The 22,054-nt window shown below is 37.9% G+C and overlaps 1 protein-coding gene across 2 annotated transcripts in view; it reads right to left on the reverse strand.

Moving 5' to 3' along the window:
- GPR155 (G protein-coupled receptor 155) overlaps positions 1-22,054 on the reverse strand; it is a 31,315-nt gene that overhangs the window by 4,283 nt on the left and 4,978 nt on the right. For both annotated transcript variants that reach the window (XM_065751414.1, XM_065751413.1), the window contains exons 2-14: positions 17,186-17,691; positions 13,382-13,781; positions 12,704-12,869; positions 11,420-11,575; positions 10,384-10,467; positions 8,992-9,112; positions 7,703-7,787; positions 7,531-7,621; positions 6,103-6,352; positions 5,348-5,449; positions 2,791-2,924; positions 1,553-1,648; positions 603-667 (exon numbers count right to left, since the gene is read on the reverse strand). In XM_065751414.1, coding sequence (XP_065607486.1) covers positions 603-667; positions 1,553-1,648; positions 2,791-2,924; positions 5,348-5,449; positions 6,103-6,352; positions 7,531-7,621; positions 7,703-7,787; positions 8,992-9,112; positions 10,384-10,467; positions 11,420-11,575; positions 12,704-12,869; positions 13,382-13,781; positions 17,186-17,645 — 2,210 coding nt within the window. In that variant the 5' untranslated portion in view covers positions 17,646-17,691. The remainder of the gene's footprint in view (positions 1-602; positions 668-1,552; positions 1,649-2,790; positions 2,925-5,347; positions 5,450-6,102; positions 6,353-7,530; positions 7,622-7,702; positions 7,788-8,991; positions 9,113-10,383; positions 10,468-11,419; positions 11,576-12,703; positions 12,870-13,381; positions 13,782-17,185; positions 17,692-22,054) is intronic.

Consider the following 22,054-nt stretch of genomic DNA (forward strand, 5'->3'; position numbering starts at 1 on the left):
TTTATTGCTTTTCTGCAAATGTTTCTTATATTATCTTCCTAATATACTTGTATGCCCTCTAAACACTGAGAAATTTCACGCTGGGCTCAGGCAGAAGGAACTACAGAGAGTAACTGGGAGCCAGCCCTAGCTACTGGATTCACAACGCAGCCAGCTAGCTCTAATTTAAAGATGGCTTTGTACAGCTTACTTCTCCAAAGTGAGGTACCAATGAAAGTCTCCATCTGCACAAAGAACTTGCATGAGCTAATTAATAAAGGACTTCAAAACAGTCCTAATAGAATCTGGCCTAACATTCACAAATAAATTTTTATTCCTCAGCTGAAATTATTCCTGAAGTTTTGTTATTACATGCTTTACTGTCGTTAGACAAGGATTTTGTCTACAGGAAGTCTGTGAGATTTTTGTCAGCGTGAGCGTATCAGAACAGCAATAAAAACTCATGTATAGTGAACAGCAATTAGCTCTCCGTAGCCAGAAGAAATTTGAAAAATAAAACAAATAGGAAATTGAATGCTATGGCACAGAACACTCAAACCCCTTTTTAAATTATTATTGTTAATAATTAAGCTTATACGTATACATGTAAACATTATACTTACCTTCGCTTGAATGGCAGAATGATTAAATGCTTATCTAAGCCAAAAATACCAAAGGAAATGAAGCCCTAAAGGAAAAACACAGAAAAGCAGAAGATTAAGCAAAAGCTCTTGACTTCTGAAGAACAGAAATAAAACGTTAATCACTAATTGCCAAAACACAAATTATAAGTATCTCTCTTCATTTTGTTTCTGCTTTGTTTATTGACAGATTAATATATAGCAGTCTGTCAAAGAAATTCTCAAAGAAACAGTTCAGTAAATAAGTTTTCTAATGAACAAAGTGTCAGTGTCATTACATAGCCAGTTATTTAAATCTGTTAATGTCAAGAAAAGAACTGATTACAATTTACATGCTAGAATGATCTATTATTCTACACTGCTTTTGTATCAAAGCCAGAGTATCTTTGCTTTATACTGCACTGTATCTCAGAGGTGCACTTGTCCACAGACCTGTGAAATACTCCTCTGGTAACTACTAATACTGTTTTGTTTTCACCTTCATAGATGACAAATCTAACACGTCAGTACGCACTGAAATAAGCTATGTGCAGCTGTAACATTTGTACATCTAATTGTGTCAGTATTACTTAACATTGAAGTAACTGAAATGGCACAGGTAGTAACTTAGAGCTGTATAGCCAAACTATCTACGTAGCTATCTTACACCTATTTAGCTATTCTGCTAAAAATAAGGCTAAAATCTTACTCTGACTCCATGGGCGTTTGGCACTCAGTTGCCATTTTTATCTTTTGAAGTGCTCACACCCAAAACAATTGTATTACGATAAGACATCAATAAAAAGAAAATACTCAGAGGAAAAAAATCCAAAACAGCTTAAGGAACTGGTGTCTTCAGTATTATTTGAGGACTTCATCTCACAAAGCTTGTAACAGCGTGAGCTGCAACATTTACCAACAAAGCTATTTTCAGAATAAACATCAATTCGTACCTGACCAAAATTAAACACAGCACAAAAGAACTGCAACTCCACATATAGTCTTCCAGGTTCTTGGTTGAACAGCCACCATAAACAACTGGAAAGATTCTGTTAGAAACCACAAAACAAACAAGAAAAATAAAATACTACAAACCAAACATTAAAATCAAAAGCACTTTCATGCTTTTCACCTGTCTTTATTCAGCAAATCATTCACATAACCACTGGGAGTAAACAAATGAGCTTATTTGTTCTTACAGAAACTAATACAAAGTATATCAGCATAGAGCTCTGGCCCATTCACGTTTATACGAGGAACTTGCTTTAAACATTCTCAGGTATTCAAGCTAATACAAACAATATTAGCCCAGACACACTTGCAGTATTTGCCCTGAGGCCTGTTCAGCTGACACCATTGCTTTCTGCATACTTTCTACATAGCTAAGATTGCATTAAGCTGAAGCACTTCACACTTCAGCTATCTCAGATGCCTGATTAAAGGAAATAAAACCTCCAAAGTTAACCCCTTTGGGTGAAAAGGATAATGAACCAATGTAATCTATCTCATTTCATTGTATCAAAATATTCATTTGGATTCAGTTGAAAATAGAGGGTAAAATTTGGGACACCGCTGTAACACAGAAAATATAAAAAACATCAGAACAGAATACCTGTTACTGCAGGTTTCAAAGGACACTTCTTAATTTAATAGGGAATACCAACTTAGTTCCCAAAGAAGCATGAAAAGCAATGAAATCACATTCTTCCATTTCCAGTAATGTCTTACACTATCTTCTTCACTAAAACACCTCTATGAAGTCCAAATTCAACCAGGATCAAATGGAACAATTTTTGAAGAGTCTCTTTCAGAAGTCGAATGCACTTCATACATTTAATTGATGTCTAGAGAAGACTACTAGCTCTTGAGAAAAAATAGGACAAAGAGTAGTAGTGATGAATTAATTGCCCAATGACGTGATTCCAATTTTTTCCTGTCTCTTTGGGGTTCTCCAGTGAAGCTTGCTCACTGACACTGTTGGCCTTAACTTGCCTTTAATTTTTCTGTGCCACATAATAAATTAATCTTATGCTACATCTCCTACAAAAAAACCAAAAAACACACCTCTGATTTACTTAATATATTGCTATAAAAAATAGGAATTGGCAGATTTTTTTTTACTGGACTGTCTACATAACTTTCTTAAAAATTGACCCATCTCACTGAGAGAAACGAGAAAAAAAGTTCTTACAGCAAAAAGGCCAACAACAAGAAGCAAGCAGAGCAGCACATGTCTGGCCAGCTGTTTGTCTCCAGTCTGTAGAAGCTGTTCTTCCTGGGCGAGTACACAGGTCTGAGTGCTACACTGATTCACACACTGATCAGCTGAAAAACAAACCAGAAGTTCTCATTAGGCTAACTTATTATCTCTAAAATAATGTATAAACTTGCCTATAACTTGCTGAGTTAATTCACTTCATGTTTGTACCAAAGTCCTACACACATAACTTTAGCTTTGACAACAACCAGTTCAGACATCTATCCTTAAGTGGAACAGTTTATACATGTTCCTAAAACAAAGAAACTTTTCACAACAGAATTCTTCCTTCAAAGGCTTAACAAAAATGCTGGTTAACGTTTAGCAGTAATAAAATATTAGTAATCTCCTCAGAAAGATTTTTTGTTTTTTTAACCTAGAATTAACATGTGGAATAAATGAAATACACTACAGCTGCAACGTTCATACTCTGTATCTCAGTGCTGCCACCTCAGAAAGCAAGCATATTTATTTCAGTTATGCTACTGTATTTCTAACATGGCATAACAGGCAATTACCATTATTCTATTAATCAAAAGAGCCAAATACACAGAATAGATGCTTGCTTTTCCTCCAGCTAGAGTTCTCAGCGATTCTAAGCATATTCCTCTAGATGGCAGTGAAAAGCCTACAGTCAAGGACATAACTAAGACCTCATACCAAATACTTTTCATAGTTCAGTGGGATAACAGAGGGATTAGTAACGACTGCAATCAGTTACACAAGTGTATCCATTACAGTTTGCTTTTAGGGAATTATGGTTTTTGAACTGTTCACTCCATAGGCAGAAAAAATTTCCACTTAACTGTAAGATACAAAATGCCTTATCCCTTATGATAAGGAAATTAAGCTGCCCCTTCCCTATTACTGGACAACCTTGTTATGATGCTTGTGTGAACTACTTCATAGAAAAAATAGTTGGCAATAAGTAGAAAGCTACATGCTGTGAAAGGAGATAGAACAAGCTGCATTTCAGCATGAAATATTTCGATTTGTTTGAAGTTATGCTGCATTCAAATAAAGCACATGGATATGGACTGCCTTGTTAAAGATGAAAAAAAAAACAGGAAAACAAGAAAGGATGCCCTGCAGATAGCTTTCATTGTTGAAAGTGATGTATGATGAGAATGAGCTGAGCATATAATTTTTCAGGAGGTGCTGAACAACCACTTTGATCCATTTTTCTATTTCAGTGATACCTAAGGCCCCCTCAGTCAGTTTTCTCCATGTCTCTCCCCTAGATTTGGATAATACAGCAGCATGGACATTTGATCTAGTCTGCAGTAAGTACTTGCTCTTCTAGAGCAAAAGTTTCTTATTCAAAATCTGTGCATGATTACAAAAAACCTTTAAAGACCTTTTGGGGTGGAAATAAGATTTGAATATGAGTATATATAAAGTGCACTTTAGTCCTTCCTTGTCTCAACTTTAGCAGTTTAACATTTAGCAATCACACTCCTCCCAAAAAAACAAATCTACCAAACACACACAAAACTGTTGTTCTTAAGCAATTAAAGATTCTTATGAACATCAAGAACAGAATACCAATGTACACATCAACACTTGACTTTAATATGAAATACGAATTATTGAAACAGAGTTGAGAGAGAACAACTGTTTTCAGTACAGGTTGAGAGAACAAATAGTTTCATTGTGAGTGCAACACACACAAATGCTGCGGAATAGAGTCAACCATACAATCATAGAATGGTTTGGGTTGGAAGGGACCTTACAGATCATCTAGTTCCAATCCCCTGTACTGGGTCTGGCTGATACAGAGTTCATTTTACCCACAGCAGCCCACACAGTGCTGTGCTGTGCTCTGCACTTGTAGCTGGAACAACCTTGATACCATCTCAGTGTTTGCCTATGGCTAAGCAACACAGGCAAAGCACCAACGCTCTCTCCAAGCTCCTAAACCCAGCAGACCAGGAGTGGGCAGGAACTGGGGAGGGGACATGGCCAAGCCTGCTCTTGTTATAAAAATGTCTGTCCATTTGAACAACTGCCACACATGTTGAGGTCCTGATTCCCAAGATGCGACTTAATATCGCTTGATAATAGAAAATGGAGAATAATTGGGTTTTTTTACCCCTCTTTCTTTGCTTGGGTTTTTTTAATTTTTCTTTTATTTTTTCCTCCTTTCTTCTTCTCATTTTTCTTTTCCCTTTATTTATTAGTTTTTTCCCTTTATTTATTTAGTTATCTGAAACTTTGAGACTTTTCCTCCCCCCTTTATGCCACATTTTCTCTCCCTCATCTTCCTGAGGAAGGGGAAGTGAGCGAGTGTTGTGGTAGAGTTCAGTTGACCACTGGTGTGAAACCACCACATCCTTCTGCCACAGGCAGGGAGATCTTCCTTCAGATCAGGTTGCCCAAATCCCCATGCAACCCTGGCCTTGAACACTGCCAGGAAACAGGGTATCCACAGCTCCTCTGGGCAACCCATTCCAGTTTGTGTTATTAAAACAAGGATACACTACTGTTTTACCTGTCTCAATTGAAGGAACCTTTTTTTCAACAGCATTTGGCACTGCTTTAGCCTCTTTAGCACAGGATATTTCCCCATTTGTTGTTTGACAAGAACAGCAACCTATTAAGCAGAGTAAGATAGTTAGTTCCCTTCACCTCCATAATTTATTTTCAAAGTCTAACAATATATGCTATACTCCATGATGTTAATAAATAATCTAAAAGGGGAAAGCAGATAACTGTTCCAATTTGCTGAGAGAGCACGTGTATTATATTACAAATACATAGAAGTACTTAACATAGCGCTACTACAACGGAAGCATCACAAAGTACTTTTAGCTAGAAGGAAAACACAAGGGAAGTGATTCAAACAAAAAACAAAAACAAAAAAAAAACAAAACCAAGGAATAGCAGTGCTGTAGGAGTAGTGATGTTGTAGGCATATAACTCATTCTCAAAAAGATAGTTTATTGGGTAAATAACCAATGACACCAACTGGACTGCATTTGTCAAATGCTTATGAAGACACTGTCACACACAGAAAACCCACACACATACCACATACTTCTTTTTTCCCCATCTTCTTCCCCCACTCTACAGTGATAATAATCAAACCTTCCCTAGAAAAATAAACCTAAGCCCTTGGACAGCTATATCTAGATTTCTCTTTCTCACTAACTTCACATTTGAACTTGTAAACAACAATCCCTCCCAGGTCAGAATTCAATTTGGAACACTTATGTTTGTTTGTTTTCACAAAGCTACATTCTATACCTCTTTCTGCAGAGAGCTGTGCAGAAGACCCTGCAGAAGATTGCTCAGGAGAAGGTTGTGCAGAAGACCCTGCAGAAGGTGGAGGCACAGTGGCTGAAACTTGATTCCCCTCATTCCCTTCCACTTGGCCATGAGGTGAATATGGGTTCAGTACCTCATAGTTTGATTCTCGTCTATTTCTGTTCATACACATAAGTGAGATGCCTGACATCAAGATGCTGATGAACAGGACCACTGCTGTGGTGATTATCTGTTAAGTAAAAAGAAAGAAAAGAAAGTACACCTAAATAGAAACTAAAGAAAAATAGTTGCACACATCTTCCTAACTTCTGCAGCTTCCTAAATACACTAACAGTGCATCCGCAGAGACAGCTTTCTGCTCTTCCACCTTCTGGTATTGAAGGAGAACTTCATACATGAAATTAGTTTTCTTTTCATGAGTAAGCCAGCTCCTTCCACCCCCCCTCCCCCCCCCCCGGCTTTCCCCTTTTTTCTCTTCCTCCTCTAAAAATAGATAAATAGACAGATATCATTTTATCCCCTCCTATCCTGTTTTTCATGGGGACTCCTATTTCCCATGAGATGAAAAAATGTCCTCTTGTCATTATATTTGTTCCTCTCAGGACCATTACTGTTGCATTTTAAGTTCTGTTTAGGTACCTTTTAATTCCCAAAGAGGAATGCACTGGACACCCACCCTCCAGCTCAGCTCACATTTCCATGCTGTCTCCAACTGGAAATATCCCATTAATTAACCTTTCATTCCAATCATCTGCCAGCTATACCCACAGTCCATCGTGAAGCTATTTTGTTACTTGTGAAAGCACCACATGAATAAGCCTGAGCAATTCATAGTCCCTCTATCCATAAGAAAGGCAGAAGGAAAACAAACAACTAGCTACTCTAGTACACATCACACCCTCTAGTAAATACTGACTACTTATTGGTAAGAACACTATTTCAGGCTTCGGGACTTTCAACTCCTGATTGCACAGAGAAGTCTCCTATAGTGCAAGCAGTCACTGCTACCTGTGTAACATAGATCCTATCTATTACAGGCTAAAAACCATTAATTAGCCATTGGATGGTGTCAATTTTAGATAATTATCAAGCTAGACTACAAATTAGTCAAGATGAGAGCTCTGCAATTCGTTACTACTCCTAAGACATTTCTTTTGGAAGCCAACTCCCTCTTTTTCTTAGTCATAGCTGCCTAAACTTGAAGGTCGTTGCTCAAACGAGTTTTTCTAATGTTTCATTACAGAAATATTTTTATAGCAATCTGTAAGCACTGTATAATGATATTGTTACAGTAGCCTGCACTTTGACTGAAAGCTACTTACATAAGAATCAAATAGAACTGAATTTCTTTATGAGGTACTGAATATGGCAAAAGTCAGAAGAGACAAGGACAGAACATATTCGTACCTGGTGTTTTCCATAGAAAAAGGCAGAGTCAATGGTAGTGCTGTTACGTTCACCAACTATTAACAAGATACCCACCAGAAGCGTTGGGACTCTGAAAGAACAAAATATGAACTCTGTAACTTGTAAACCTCTAGGATTAGTGACAGCAAGCTAAACATCTTTACTAACTTACCCCCATCCAGCTATGATAATAAACCCAATGGGAATCTTTACTGTTTCTCTCTTCCTCAACAGAAACAAAGAGAAAGATAGAAAACCTACAAAGAACAAAAGAAATGCCTTGTTTATTATTAAAGAGAGAACTGAAAATCACAGACTCTACAGATTCGAGTGTGAGCTGCTTAATAACCAAAGTGTGCCTCTCAGACCCCCAGTATTCCAAAATAGTCTTTTTTTTCTAGTTATATTCTGAGAAAGAACAAGAGAAACATCTATCTTCAAAAATAAATCATAAGAATAATGAATCATTGAAGAAATTCTATCACAATTTGATTCTACCTATAAATACTTAGGAAGGTTTACAAGTATTTAAAAGTGCCATAAGAATACGTAAGATACAAGTGACTATTTCATTAAGGTTAAAAAAAGATGTGTCCATTGTAACCAATACTAAATTTCATAAAAATGTGTAATGTGTTTTTACAGGAGTAAGTATACGTGGAAGTATCTTTTAGGAATGTCTATTCCATTCCCAAGCTTAGTAACACCTTCCTTGTTGAAGCAAAGCTAGTATTTACATTAGGTTATACTAATCATATGCAACCTTCCATCTCAGTTAAACAAACAACCTACTCCACAAAAACATTACACAAAATAAACCTTTCCACTTCTGGACTCAGGAATGAATAGGAAGTTCATTTTTAGTTGCACCCAAGTAGTTCCCCAAGTTCCTTAATACATCTTCCAATTTTGCCTACTTCAACTAACCTCTTCATTAATCATCTGCACTTGTGGAACACATACATTGTTTTTTGAAACTGCAGTTGTCTCAGTGAAGAAATGTTAAAGCTCCTTTGGTATCTCCCTTCATTCTGGTTTTCCGTTTTTTGAGGCATAAGGTTTTAAGATCTCCTTAATGCTGAATAAATTAAAGTTTTACATTCTGCATTAATTAAAAATTGGCAGTAAGCTCTTAAGTAGCTGAAGGACAACCTATCCCCCTTTATTCTATTTGTAACTGCCTCTGCTTTGAGATCAGGTTCTTGACTTTTGTTATAAGAGAGCAAGACTTGTACTGTAACTGGTAAAGAGAAACAAGACTTGACTATATATGAGCTTTGAATAGCAGACACCTGACATACAGCCCTGCACTGCTACAGCTTCAGCTTGGCACAGCTTTTAAGTGTATGTTTGTGGAACTGTATGCAAGTGAATGGAACAATTACTCTGAAGAACACAATCAAACTATGTCAGAACATCAACCGTTTATAACATACCTAGTTCGGCCTAGAAAAATCATACCTGTCCACAGGTAGGTGCTATAAAGTGAACTGTAGAGGAATATAAATACTAGGATCTGCACAGTTACATCTTTCTGTTTAACAGTGAAATTCCATATCACCATTCCAATGCAAGTAATAAACTGAAAAGAAAGGGAAGATGACATCATTTACATTCAGAAAGCAGGATAACAAACGCAAAAACTCAAACCAGAACACAGTGTAATATAGCTACAGTTTCTAAACACAATCACCAGAGCTATTGCAAAGTAATTTTATGAATTAGATAGTTATCATAGCAGTAAACTCAACATTACAGTTATGTCACTGACAAAGGCATCTTCCCTCCACCTTTTTTTTTCAGTTATAAAGTTCAGACAAAAAAGGAATAAGACAGGTGATGAAAGAAAGTACATGTAATTATTGCAAGACAAATAGATATTAAGTTCAGATGCAAAGCTTTTATCAGGTACAAACCATTCATCTGAAATGATTTGAACATGAAGGTGAGAGCTGAGGTCAACAGATTAGCAAAGAACTACACAAGTTTTCAGCCTCACATAAGAGTTTTAGTACTGAAGTAGTATCTGAAAAAAATAGACTGAAATACTACAAGAATACTAATACAAGGGCTTAAAAATATTCTTAAAGCAAACTTCATGTTGTTGTAGACAAGAACCACCTGCAACTCTCACGTGTGATTTTCTTTTCTGAAATGTGACTGCAATCAGATCCGAGTTCACTTTATTATTAAAAACAAATAACAAAAAGAAAAAAAGCATCTACTGCACAAGTGAATTACACTCACGATTCTAATAGTTGTGCAGTTGTCCTCAAAGAATGAAGCAGAATGAATGCAGCTTAAATAACAATTAAAATTAATCCAAGTCAGAGCTATTTGGCTTTGCTGTTCCCTAGCCACCAGCCATGCATTCCCATGCCCCTTTCTTGCATCAGCACTGGCACCTGTCTGATCCCTCAGACAGTCACTTCAGGGAGCTAAACCAATTTGTTTCCTACTGAATGACTTGAACCAGGTCACCAAGGGTCAGATGCACAGTGCTGCCTGTCATGGCATTGCTGACTTCACACTGGCATAAACTGAACCTGAAGTGCACTCAGTGCTGTTATTTGGCAGTAGTTTATAAAGCTAAAAATATACTGCAGAAGCCATTTGCAATTCTGATTGCTAATAGATCTGAATCAGATGCTGCTCTGCAACCAAAACTATCACCTCACCATTTTCTTCAAGGCTACATCTCCTAAGTCACAGAAACTGTTCGGATAAGTCACACATTAGAGTCCTCTGCCCACTTTTTATGACTATTAAGATGTGCTGTAAAGTCCAAATTGCAAATGTGTTAAAAATAAGACACATACACATAAAAAGAAAGAAAATATTTTTACTACTGACCTGAGCAACAAGTAGATTTGTTGTAATCATATGAGGAAGCTGTTTGTATTTCTTACTCAGAATAACAACAATAAGAGACCAAATCTGTAACAGACAAGATAAAATTGATTGTGAGACTAACACACACACACAAATCAACCATAACAACAAATGAGCAAGATGAATATTTTGGCAAACTTTGGTGAAATTAAGTATACAACAAATCTTCTTGACAAGTTTCTTAGCAATATGACTATCACAGCCAGCTTGACACCATCTGCTGCCAATCTGTATGCCTTAGGAAAAGCAATGCGTTGTGTTCTCACAATGGTGTAATATTCCCAGGGAGTACCAAGGGTTTGCCTATTGCGTGCAGAAGCCTGGTTGCTCTCCAAGACGTAGACAGACATAAAATAGCTTTGAAGTTTGGAATTTAAAAGTCTTCTCATCCCACCCTTTCTAGAACTCCCAACATAATTAGTGATGGCAAGAGGCAGCTTTTACTTGCTGCTTTTCTTAGGGGATAGCTTTGTGAAAAAAGGTTCAGTGAGATACAAACTTAAGAGGCTTTCAGCTCTCTCCAACATGAAAGCTTTAATTTAAAGTTAAAAAGACTAAGCACACTATCTATAGTGCCTGTGAAGCCAAATTGGACTTTGGAGATTTCAGAGTTCTTTTTGAGGACTAGACGCACAGAACTGCTAGGAGATTTGATAAAATTAAATTAAAACTTCCAAGTTAAAATGGTACTTAATTAAACATTCATTAACATCTCAGGAATTTACATTCGATTCCAGTAGAAGTCTTTATGTAGCTTGCATTACTGTGATATCCAAGCACTTCGTGTTGTTTTTCCCCCACAGTGCAGCTTTTCAGCTGACCAATTGCTACGATCAGACTTTTTTTTTTTAACCCAGCTCCTCCCTCATCCTTCTGCAACAGGATCCAATAATGAAATGTCAGGCTCATCTTATATCATGACTCGATTTGCTGCTTACGTACTAAAGCTTCCCTGACCTTACAGCATGCTGTGGTAGTTCACTTTGCCAACACCTACCAGAGAAACAAGGCTGACAATACTTATGTCAAAGCTAACATTCTGGAGTGCAGCTGCCAGCGGGTTGGGATCCATAGAAGGAATGGTCAAAAGCCATGCAGAAACATACATGATAGGTGCAGATACAAAAGTGCTTATCACCATGCCTGAGGTAATCTGCAAAGAACAGAACAGAAACAGAGTTAAGCAGATCACAATTTTTTTTCTAATTAAATACAACCACTATCAAAATCATAACTTCAACTTAAGCACAGTGCTTTTAATAATTGAGTTGTTTTCCTGACAAATTAGTTAGCATTTGATTGAGAAAGTGTCCATTTTGTACATACTTTTAAACGAAATTCTGAAGTAGCAGGAATACAGAGTTCTTGACTGCAAATGCTTACAGAGCTCTTTCATGGGTGTTAGAGATGCTAACGACTCTAACCCAGAGGAATTTCCAATGTTACAATATACTTTTGGGTGCAAAAACTCACACGGTAAGTAATTAAGTAAGCATTGTTATGTTAAAGTAATATGTATAAATTCATGGGAATAAATCATATTTTTTACATTTCCAATTGTTTCTGTTTAGGCTTCTTATCGTCTTTCTGTCTTCTAGAACTCTAGAATTTGCAGTGGTGGAAGTGTGAGTTTATACTCACTCTTCAGATCACTATTTTAAAGAGATTCCCTGAGTTGCTTGGGCACAAAATTCTACCTTGTAACATTTTTCTTTCAGTGTCTTCAAGCAGGAAAAAAACAAACAATAAAACAGTTAAAATTTTTATATTTTAAGTTGATCACGTATTTGGTCCTCTCTATTTAAAAATATATTTCTACCATAAGATTTAATTGAAGCACTACACAAAATAATCAGTTAAAGCAAAATTTATTCTGTAAGCTATCAGCATGAAGCTAATTCTTTTCTCTTTGTCATTGAGATCACTCACAACACTCCTGTTCTATTTCTAACAAAAAGAGTAGACCAGAAATAAGACCTTCAAAAAAAGAAAACAAAGATGCAAATTGTTTTTTACTTAAAATTATTCTAGTTCTTCCTTCTGTTGTCATGAATAAGAAAAGTGAAAGGATTTATTTAAGAACGTGTACTATCAAGACACTTAAGACACCAGGAAACATCACTTTGGTTAATTATTGACTTGCAGTACACCTCAGACTTGAAATTTAAGGAGCCAGCTCCTTGGGAAAGCATTTACTAAATACTCTTCCACACTTAGAAGTATTTAAACAACAAAGTCAAGCCCAAAGTTCACACAAATTTGGAAAACACTGACTACATACAATTCCTACTTCCATATTAAATTGACTTGCAAATATTGCTACACCAGGTGCTGCTGGAAAAACTCCATAAAGAAATGCATAGTTTGATAAACTGGTGTGGTTGACCGTGCTGCTGCTCTTGTCCAAGAGTTCCACCATTTCTCTACAGAGAAATGGCATCATAAGTCTGAAAAGAGAAGGGGAAAGAAATCATTAAGTCATTCAAGTCAGAGCGTTAGACAAGCTACTTCAAAATTTCTTGACAGAAATAAAACATACACGAAAGTGTTAGAAATCACATTTATCACTGGGTTATCAACACATTTTACTGCACATTTGTGCAGAAGCATTCTTTCAGTAACTTCAGATTTAGATAGGCAAAATATAAAAGCAAAACTTAATTTTCAACTGTTATAATAATAGTAGCCATAAAGAAGTCAGCAACCTTGAAAATCAAATCAACTCATGTGAACTGGTGTGGAACAAGGGCACAAGTTCAAGTAACCCACATTAAAAGTTTTATCCTATAATAAAAAACCCTCCATTCACAATTTTCTGCCTAGCTTTAGCAATATCTCAGATCTTGCATGGACTTACTATGTAAGCCTTGCATAGGTTTATGACCAATATACTCAGAGCTTAAAACATCTGGCAACACTTCACAAAGCAAAATTATAGAAGTACATAAATTGAACTTACAGTTTAGCTGTGATGAGAAGAATCAGTGCAACAAACATACCCTTTGTCAGTTTTTTTGTTTGTCCCACCATAGTTAGTCCAAGGTAAAACAGTGCAGAGCCAGAAAATGAACTGCCCAGTCCGTCAAGGAAATTTTCAAGGTATTCAGGAATTTTCTGGCCAAGAATAAAGTTTGAGGCAATTCCTATGAAGACCATGAATACAATTGGGTTCTGCAGAACTCGAAGGAGTGCGAGGCCCACGATTTTGATTTTGCTGTGGGACACAGTACGATTGTCTCTCCACTTCTGGATTTCACAGAAGATAAATCCCAGAGGATTTAGCATCATAAGAGATATTGGAGCCACGAGGTAAATGTACTGGAGGTACTCTGGGTAAGTGGTTTGGTACAGAGCTTCAACTAAAAGACAGGAAATAAATATTATCAGTCATCACTCTTCTAGTACTAAAGCACATTAATACTGAAATTAATTTTTGTTGCCTTAAAACTGGAGAAAAGTTATTACATTATCCCTCAGAAGTAATAGAACTTACAATCGACGTAAAGTGACATTACTGTTAGCCCACAGATGTGTAATGAACACACTGAAGCCCAAACATAAACTTACCCAACATTATTTTATGATTCTACAAATATTCAGCATTTATGGAAAAGAAGAAAAATGAAACAAAAATAACTCCACGTGTCCTTTGATTCATCCCAAATGGTTTTTTTGGACCAGACTTCTCAGTGAACAAGGTTCTTCCAAGTATTTCTCACTGTTCAAGTTTCACCAAATAGTAATTTCATGAATGAGAAGTGATTCCTGGGAGTTTTACAGACAGTAGTTGTGAATATATATATTGCTGACTTAAAAAGTAATAGTCCTGGTTCTATTTTGCTAATCTATATATTGACAGTGCTGGGAGAATAAGGTTCCATAAGAAACACGGTGTGGCAGGGGAGCACCATAACTTCAATGCACTGTAGAAGAATTCATAATCTGAATCCTTTTACTTCAACTCTCTGATTTCACAGCTTCCTGTGATTCTGGGCTGTTAGCTAGACTAATCTGTGTAGACACATAGAAAAAGCTTTACATAGGAAATTGACATATTTCCCAACAACCACAATGATAGTTGGCTTTTTCCCCCCCAGTTCTCCACATCCCAGCTGCTGAAAAACACTTTTATCACAGCAGTTTATGGTTACTGCACTTAGCACCATCACAGCTGCTGTAACTGAGCCACCATCCACATAGTGCTTCTGCTCCACCTGTGCTTTAACAGCAGAGCACCTGATGCATCTGATCTGCCAGAATTGTACCACCTCACTCAGAAAGAACCAAACAGTACATTCTCTCCTAGCAATTCTATTTACACTGGGGCAACGCTAGCAAACTCTAGAAACAGTTTTTGGGCAGAACTGTTGTAATGGGGATTAGAGAAAACCCAGGTGGTGAGCTCTGCAAATTTAATCTTCAATTTTCCTATACATTTAGTTGTTATCTTTTCCCCCTATGCACAATTCTTTTTCAATAGCCAAAAATACTGCAGGAAAAGAAAAAAAATCACACTGGATAAAAAACCCTCAATTTTGTATTTTTTAAGCATTCAAACTGCCTTTAAAATTATATGTAGATTTGTCAGTACTTTTTTCTATACAATTTAAAACTGAAGCATAGGATTTTGGAAAGGTATAATTGCAAAGAGATTTCCATTAGAAGATAAAGTCTTGCTCAAAACACCACCTAACACAAGTGAAAGGAAACAAGCAAGGCACCCTGCGTGCCCAGCCCCGCACACACTTCAGAGGTGAGGCATTAATGGTGAATCATTTACATATAAACAGAATGAACTGAAAACTGGTAAAAGTTTGGGGTGGGAAAACTGAAAGGGGGAGAAAGGAAATAAACAGCACTAAGAAACAAAGAACCCTCAAGTGCCTACAGTACCACTGCTGTGTAGGGCTTGCCAGTAAAACTCCTAATGAGCCAGATGTTGTGAACTTGGATAGATTGCACAGAGAGGAATCATTATCTTGTAAACTGAGGAAAATTTAAAGAAAACGTAATCTGACAAGAAAGTCAAAGTAGAAAGAACATTTTAAGTAGAGGAAGGCAATGGAAATACATTCAGAGAGCCTCAGAGAAACCCTAGCTGGCGTTTTAATCCAGTGCCAACAAACAAAATGGTAATCCTCACTGCCCTGCTTGGGACATACTTCAGACTTCCCACAAGAGGAATAAGCCTCAGGAGATGCAACTGAGGGAAAACGTTCTTTCATCTATGGAAGAAAAAGGCTGCAATTGCATTTGTCTGTATTTTATACACGTCCAGCAAGTGTGAAAAGAACAAAGGTTCAGGTTTCTCTACAGCATGCTGCCTGAAACCAAGTGAACAAAGCCATCAGCTCTTCGAGTTACCTAAAATATGGCACTGCTTGCTGTCACTTATAATCTGGAACGTTTGGGCTTTTCTTTTGTATGTGTATTTTCCATTCTGTCATCAAGAGAACTTAAGTGGCACAGAGCACCCTCTCCACAGGAAGGAGCAAACAAATACCACTGAACCCAGCCACCCTCTCCAAACACCATGCACTCAAGGTGTATTTTGAAACTCCTGATACCTGCAGAATGGTTTTGGCACCAGCCACACAGGTCAGCCTGGGAAGAGGCAGGACTGAAATCAGCACTGGTGCACAGAACCTTCCCAAAGCAGGTAAAAAGCACTGCAAGTCAGACAGCAGCAGGTGGGAGAAGCTTGCAATAATTCCAGAACATTTCCCAATAATCATAGTATATATGGCTAAAAAGCATATTAATATGCCCTTAAGAAAACCTATAATGCTTACCAAAAGGGAAGAAAATAAGTCTTGCAGATTTGGATAAAAATAAAGTTTAATAACTGATATTGCTTGGAATTACAAATGTAGGCTTACAAGAATAAAAGTACACAGCTCTACAAGATATACTATGAATGCCTCCTTGTACTCCACCCCCTTCCATTTTATTTTTTTCCCCCATTTAACTCCACGGGACTGATGCTTTGTCACACTCACTAAAAAATGTATCATGTCTGCATAAAATTCCTATTTGAGGAAATAGGAAATTACCACAAATCACACAGTAATCTTCCTTTTAAAAGACTGACTTCTTTCAAGATCATATCCTAAGAAACATCTATTGCTTGTAAGAAAACAAAGATTAAGGGATAGAATTCAATTGGCCACATAAACTCGCTAACACAAAAGTTTGCTCTGTAGTGATTAGAAGTTTGTCAGACACACTTCTCAGCCAGTAGACATCAACACTCTCACTAAGAGTCTTCTCTGAGGTAGAACAAGAGTTGATCCCAAATTAGTACCATACCCCACTGCAGCTATTTCAGAGGCTACAGGCAGACTCCTACTTTACAATGCAATTAATTTTGTTCTGGAGAGTAAATGACAACTATCCATCAGGATATCTTAACCTAAACCACATGTAAGAATATAGTGAAATTTATACCAATTTTGAAATATTTTAATATATATGTGTTTAAGTTACCTAGTGCTGAACAACAGAAGTCAGATTGTTTTGAATTGTTACAGTCACACTAGCAGAAATATATGCCCCACCTGCCCCAACAAACACACTCATACATGGCCTGAGGATTATTTCTCCCTTTTTAAAACGAGCTCCATCAAGAAATGTAAATTGAGAGAGAGTTTAGGTAGCTTTAACTTCAGTTAAAGTTAATTTCAAAAAATGTAAAATAAAAGAAAAGCAAAAACATCTACACCACTAAAAATACTTTTGAAAAAAAGCATAAGGAACTACTTACCTATTGGGTATCCCAGTGCAAAGTCATTGCTTTGTGTAGCAAAAATAGGGAACAAACCTGCTTTGCTAAATCGATTCTCAGGACTGGCCACCAACAATGTTAAAACACAGACCAAGAAAAACACGGCAGCTTTGGCAACTAAGATACTGTACAGGAAGGACCAATTTACATCAGAAAAGTTAAGTACTACCATGTTTTTGAACAGCAAAGCTGGGAGTGCAAAACGGGAGACAAAATTTCCAAGTCCTTTGGCCTGAGTAGATGTGATAATGTTGGCTCTTCCAGCTATATAGCCACAAAGAATTATTCCAAAGCATTCTAATAGGGCTGGAAAAAGCCTGCTTATTGACATAGAAGGAGGACCACCGGTGGCATTGAGTCCAACTTGACCAGGTAAAGAAGCAGACATATTAGCCGAAGATGAGAGGTTCTTTGCACTGAAGTCTGGATAGCTATCCATTTCCTTTGATCACCTCTTGCAAAAAAAGAGCATTCAGTGATCTCATCTGCAAAACAAAGAAAGATATTCATTAACTTCTGAAACTGTGTTCAGCTCTTTCCAGTCAGAAAATAGCAATGGCTAAGTTCTCTATGTATATTCCTTACCTTGCCATACTGTAATTAGAAGTCAAGTTAAACCTCTATCAGGATAGCACACGACTCTTCACACATTCATTAGCTTACTTATAACTTGTGATTTTATTCACCTCTTCAACTCAGATCCCACATACAGTCTCACATTCTTTTTGCTTCCAACCATCAAGCTGTTAATTTTCTTTTCGAATTGCCTGTGCTGGCTCTATGACATCTCATGTCCTCCGTGAATCATGTCTTACTTGTTTCTTTTTCCTTTGCAATAAAAATACATATTAAACTTCCATTATTAAAACCCTACCCTCAATTTGCCTTTACATATGGCTACTTCATCTTTGCTTCCATACACACAGCTCCAAGCACGGTCAGGAGTCCTCCTTTACTTCTCTCTTCAGATCTCATTTAACCCAGATTCTCCTCCTGAAACAGCTCTTACCAAAAACTTAAGAGGCCAAAATCTTAAACTTTCAGAATTGTTGCTCCAAGTTCATCCCTTGTGACCATCATCCATTTTAATCATCCTCTTCTTCTTGATCTTACCCTTCCTATACCTTTTGCAATTAGAGCTCCTCCTAATTCTCCTCCCATCTCCACTTGTTCCTATAGCATTTACATGGGAGGATCCCTCAAAGTTCTGTGGGTGCTCCTTCCTCGTTCCTCTTTTGTTTCACTACATCCTCTGCCTCTGTACTTTCATAAGTATTATTCAATTATAAACAGATGACTCAAAGAGCTCTTGCTCTAATCCAGACCTGTCATTGCAGCCTGTCTCCACAGCTTCTTTTGTGAATACTCTGCTGTAAATTCAAGTCCAATGAGCCTGAAACAGTTTCCCTACTCTCCCAAAAAGATGCTCCCCCAGTTACTCAGGGCTGCATATCTATTTGTTAGGGGTGAGGGACAAAAATTACAAAATTCTTTGCTTCAGGGTGAATACAAACATACCAAGCTCATATTTATCTATAATACTGCTGCAGGGAAAACGTTCATAGCCTATCAGTATCAATTCTTCCTTGGTAAATTCTTCTACAACTCATTCTTCACACATCAGAAACACTAAACCACCAAACAACAACTTGCTTCCATATTCTTTTACAGCCTAAGCTGTAGGCACTCAATCTATCATGAAATAACAAGAGATCTTTTCCCAATACTGATCAGCCCTGAAAGAAGATGGCACTGACTTTCAATTACTTTTGTGCTTCTTCCTTTTGCAGATACTAATGTTTAAAAGCAGCTCATCCCTCATCAAAGGACTCAGAAAAACTGCCCTACTTAATTCTAACCAATACTAGGATCCTTTTTGGTACTGATACCCATAAAAGGAACAGCGTTTACTGGGCTAACAATACACTACCTGTTAAGGGCAGCTTCTACCCTCCTTACACATGCCAACTGATTTACATGTAGCTTCTCCTGGAAAGAAGTCCAGTGTTCAGACCCAGAATTAGCCCTGGCACGCAGGACTGCCAATACAGACAGGGTAAGAAGCTCAGTCTGTGTGAATCCACAAGGATTTTACTCTTGTAATTTGTTACAGTGTAAAACTACTTCTCACCTCCAAACAATTTCCAGAGTAGTTACATGGATGCAAGGAGTTGTCCAATTTACTCCCCCTCTCCACACTAACATAGCTGAGCTTGCATCAACAAAAGACACACCCTACTGATAAATATATTGTCTCTGGAAAGTGCTTTTACATCTTCTAACATTACTGGAAAGCAGTCTGCATTTCTACCATTCCTGGTTTTCCTTATACCAGACATAGAAGGAATAGCCCTTACAAAAACTGTGTGTTTGGCAAGGCAGATGAATTTGACCAAGGATTGTAGCTTCTCCACACCTGCACAAAAATACTTGCAAAGTGATCCCTGCCCTCAAGAAAGATGTATAGGAAATAAATCATCTTAGCACCCTTCAGGCTTGCATCTTGCCTTGTGCAACCCTAACCTCTCCCAGTTTCTCATTATCATGTGCTAATGCTGCACTTTCCAGTTAGTGAGGGACCCATATGAGACAACAACCAATGACCGAATTCAGTACACTAGTGCTAACTCTACATGTTAACTTTTGACAAGACTAAGTCCTTCCCTTTCCTGGAAAGAAAGTCAAGATGATTCTATCCCATTTTGTAGAGAGGGTGGCTAAAGGAAAGGCAGAGTGACTTGCCTGCTGTAAAAAAATCCAAGAGGTCAATGGCAAAGTGGAGATTCCCCATTCTCAAACCAGTGCCTCATACAGCACTGTGTCTAGATTTGTGCACACCACTGATGGGTTTAGAAGCCTCCCCAGCCTCAGTTTTCCTGTCCACAGGGAGCAGAGAACATATGACAGCCATCTACAGAAGCAAATAAATCAACTTAGAGCAAAGGTGAGATCTTGAATGCCCTACTTCACATCCTTGCATCCAGCTTACACACATCCATGTGTAGCATAAACCCTTTGACTCACGACATTTATTTACACCCGAAGCTTTTAGTAAACAACACTGCAATGCTGTTGTAATTCACCCGGCCTGAGCAGCTGCTGCATTCAGATCTGTCTGTCCAGCAGCCTTGGCTACCTCTTCTTCCCAGGAAAAAATGGCTGCTGCTCCAAGTAGAGCTTACTTTAAACGTTGTATGTTTAAAATTAAAACAAACAAACAACAAACAAACCCCCCCATAAAAATAGAAGATATATTCACCTAGATTTATTTAGGACATCAACTCAAAGAATTATCTAGTAGAGAACAATGGAAAAAATAGCAATAAGTAAAGCAGATGACAAACCACTTCTACTAGCAAAATTTAAGAAAGTAGTTGGGACTCGCAAATTGTTCAAAAGAGAACCAACTTTGTTGCGACACATGCAGATATTTCCAGGGCCCAATTCCTGAAGGAAACCAGCCACATTCTACCCTAGCTGCAGGGTGAAAAGCAGCTGTTTTGGCACAGCCCCACCTCAAATTCCTCCAGCTTTCAGCACTGCACAGAGGTGAGACTTTGTGCAACACAACCTGTTCAACATGCTCCCTGTAGAAGCCACAGCCTCACACAGCTATATAGTAGCTAATTGCAGTCACAGCTTCTTCCCCTGTCTCCTTCCTGAGAAGGGGTTTGAGCCATGCAGGATGTTTCCTCTCACAGACCAGGCCTTCACAGGCAAGACTACCAATAAATCTCTGCAAGCAAATACTGCTAAAACAAAACTGTGCCAGAATTGGTTAAATACCTTCATTCCCTCCCTATTTGAATCATTTACAGAGTTGCTCCTGTTTCATAACTCAGGACTCACTCAAACGAGCATGCAAGTAAGCAGACTCTGGCTGTACCAGTCAGCAGCACGTGCTCAATCCTTATCTCCAAGGCTAGATCAAAACTAACATGGATATACACCCACACTGCCTACAGTCATCTCTTATAGAATGCCACAAACATTCCCGTGCTTCCCTCCAGGCTATCCTCACCTTGAAATTAATTCCAAGGGCTCCTGTAAAAGACATGCACAATTTTTGGTGAACCACATGAGTTTCAAAGAAAGAAATAGTACACTGTGGCAAAGCTGCTGCTGGTGCTCCTTGGAAGGCTGAAGTGTGAATCACCCCTTCAGCTCTAGAGCTGATCATGGCCCAAAACATTTGCGGGTACCACAGGTTGTCTATCATAGAGCGATGGGCATTGTCCAGAAGTGCAGGCTCTTGCATGGTGGGCTGCATATCACAGCAAATATTTACCTCAGTCCCATCTGCAATGAGATGCATGCATTACATAACTGATTACCTAACCAATCACAGATTCAGCAAACAGCCTTATCACACCTAGGGATGAATTCAAACTGGCCTCTCAAGTGAGCAGAAATGCCTTCAGTTCACAATTTTTAAGGCAATCAACAATGTTGAGCAGATACAAAATTAAAACCCTGTATATTGTACACTGAATTCCGTTCTCACAGTACACATAACAAATTAACTAGTCAAACAGCACTAAAATGACTTGATCTCTAGAGGTCCCTTCCAACCCCTACAATTCTGTGATTCTGTGAAAATGAGTACATACATCTGGAAGGCACGAGCTTGGCTTTGACTGCATATAATATATCATTTTCTATTCCAGGACTGAAGATTTGGATCCTTCAAAGTTCAGTTACAGCTGCATTGCTGGGAACTGCAGGCATGGAGCTTTTAAGAATAGTGCTGCCTCATCTGCTATTGGCTGCATCAGGAGGAGCTGCCTGCAGCCCACCACCAGCCTGCATTCAGAAGGACAGACAGTTCTGGCATCACCAGCAGAAATC

The sequence above is a fragment of the Cyrtonyx montezumae genome, unplaced genomic scaffold (assembly GCF_038088225.1).
Source record: "Cyrtonyx montezumae isolate F1298 unplaced genomic scaffold, pur_monq_1.0 scaffold_7, whole genome shotgun sequence".
Taxonomy (NCBI): domain Eukaryota; kingdom Metazoa; phylum Chordata; class Aves; order Galliformes; family Odontophoridae; genus Cyrtonyx; species Cyrtonyx montezumae.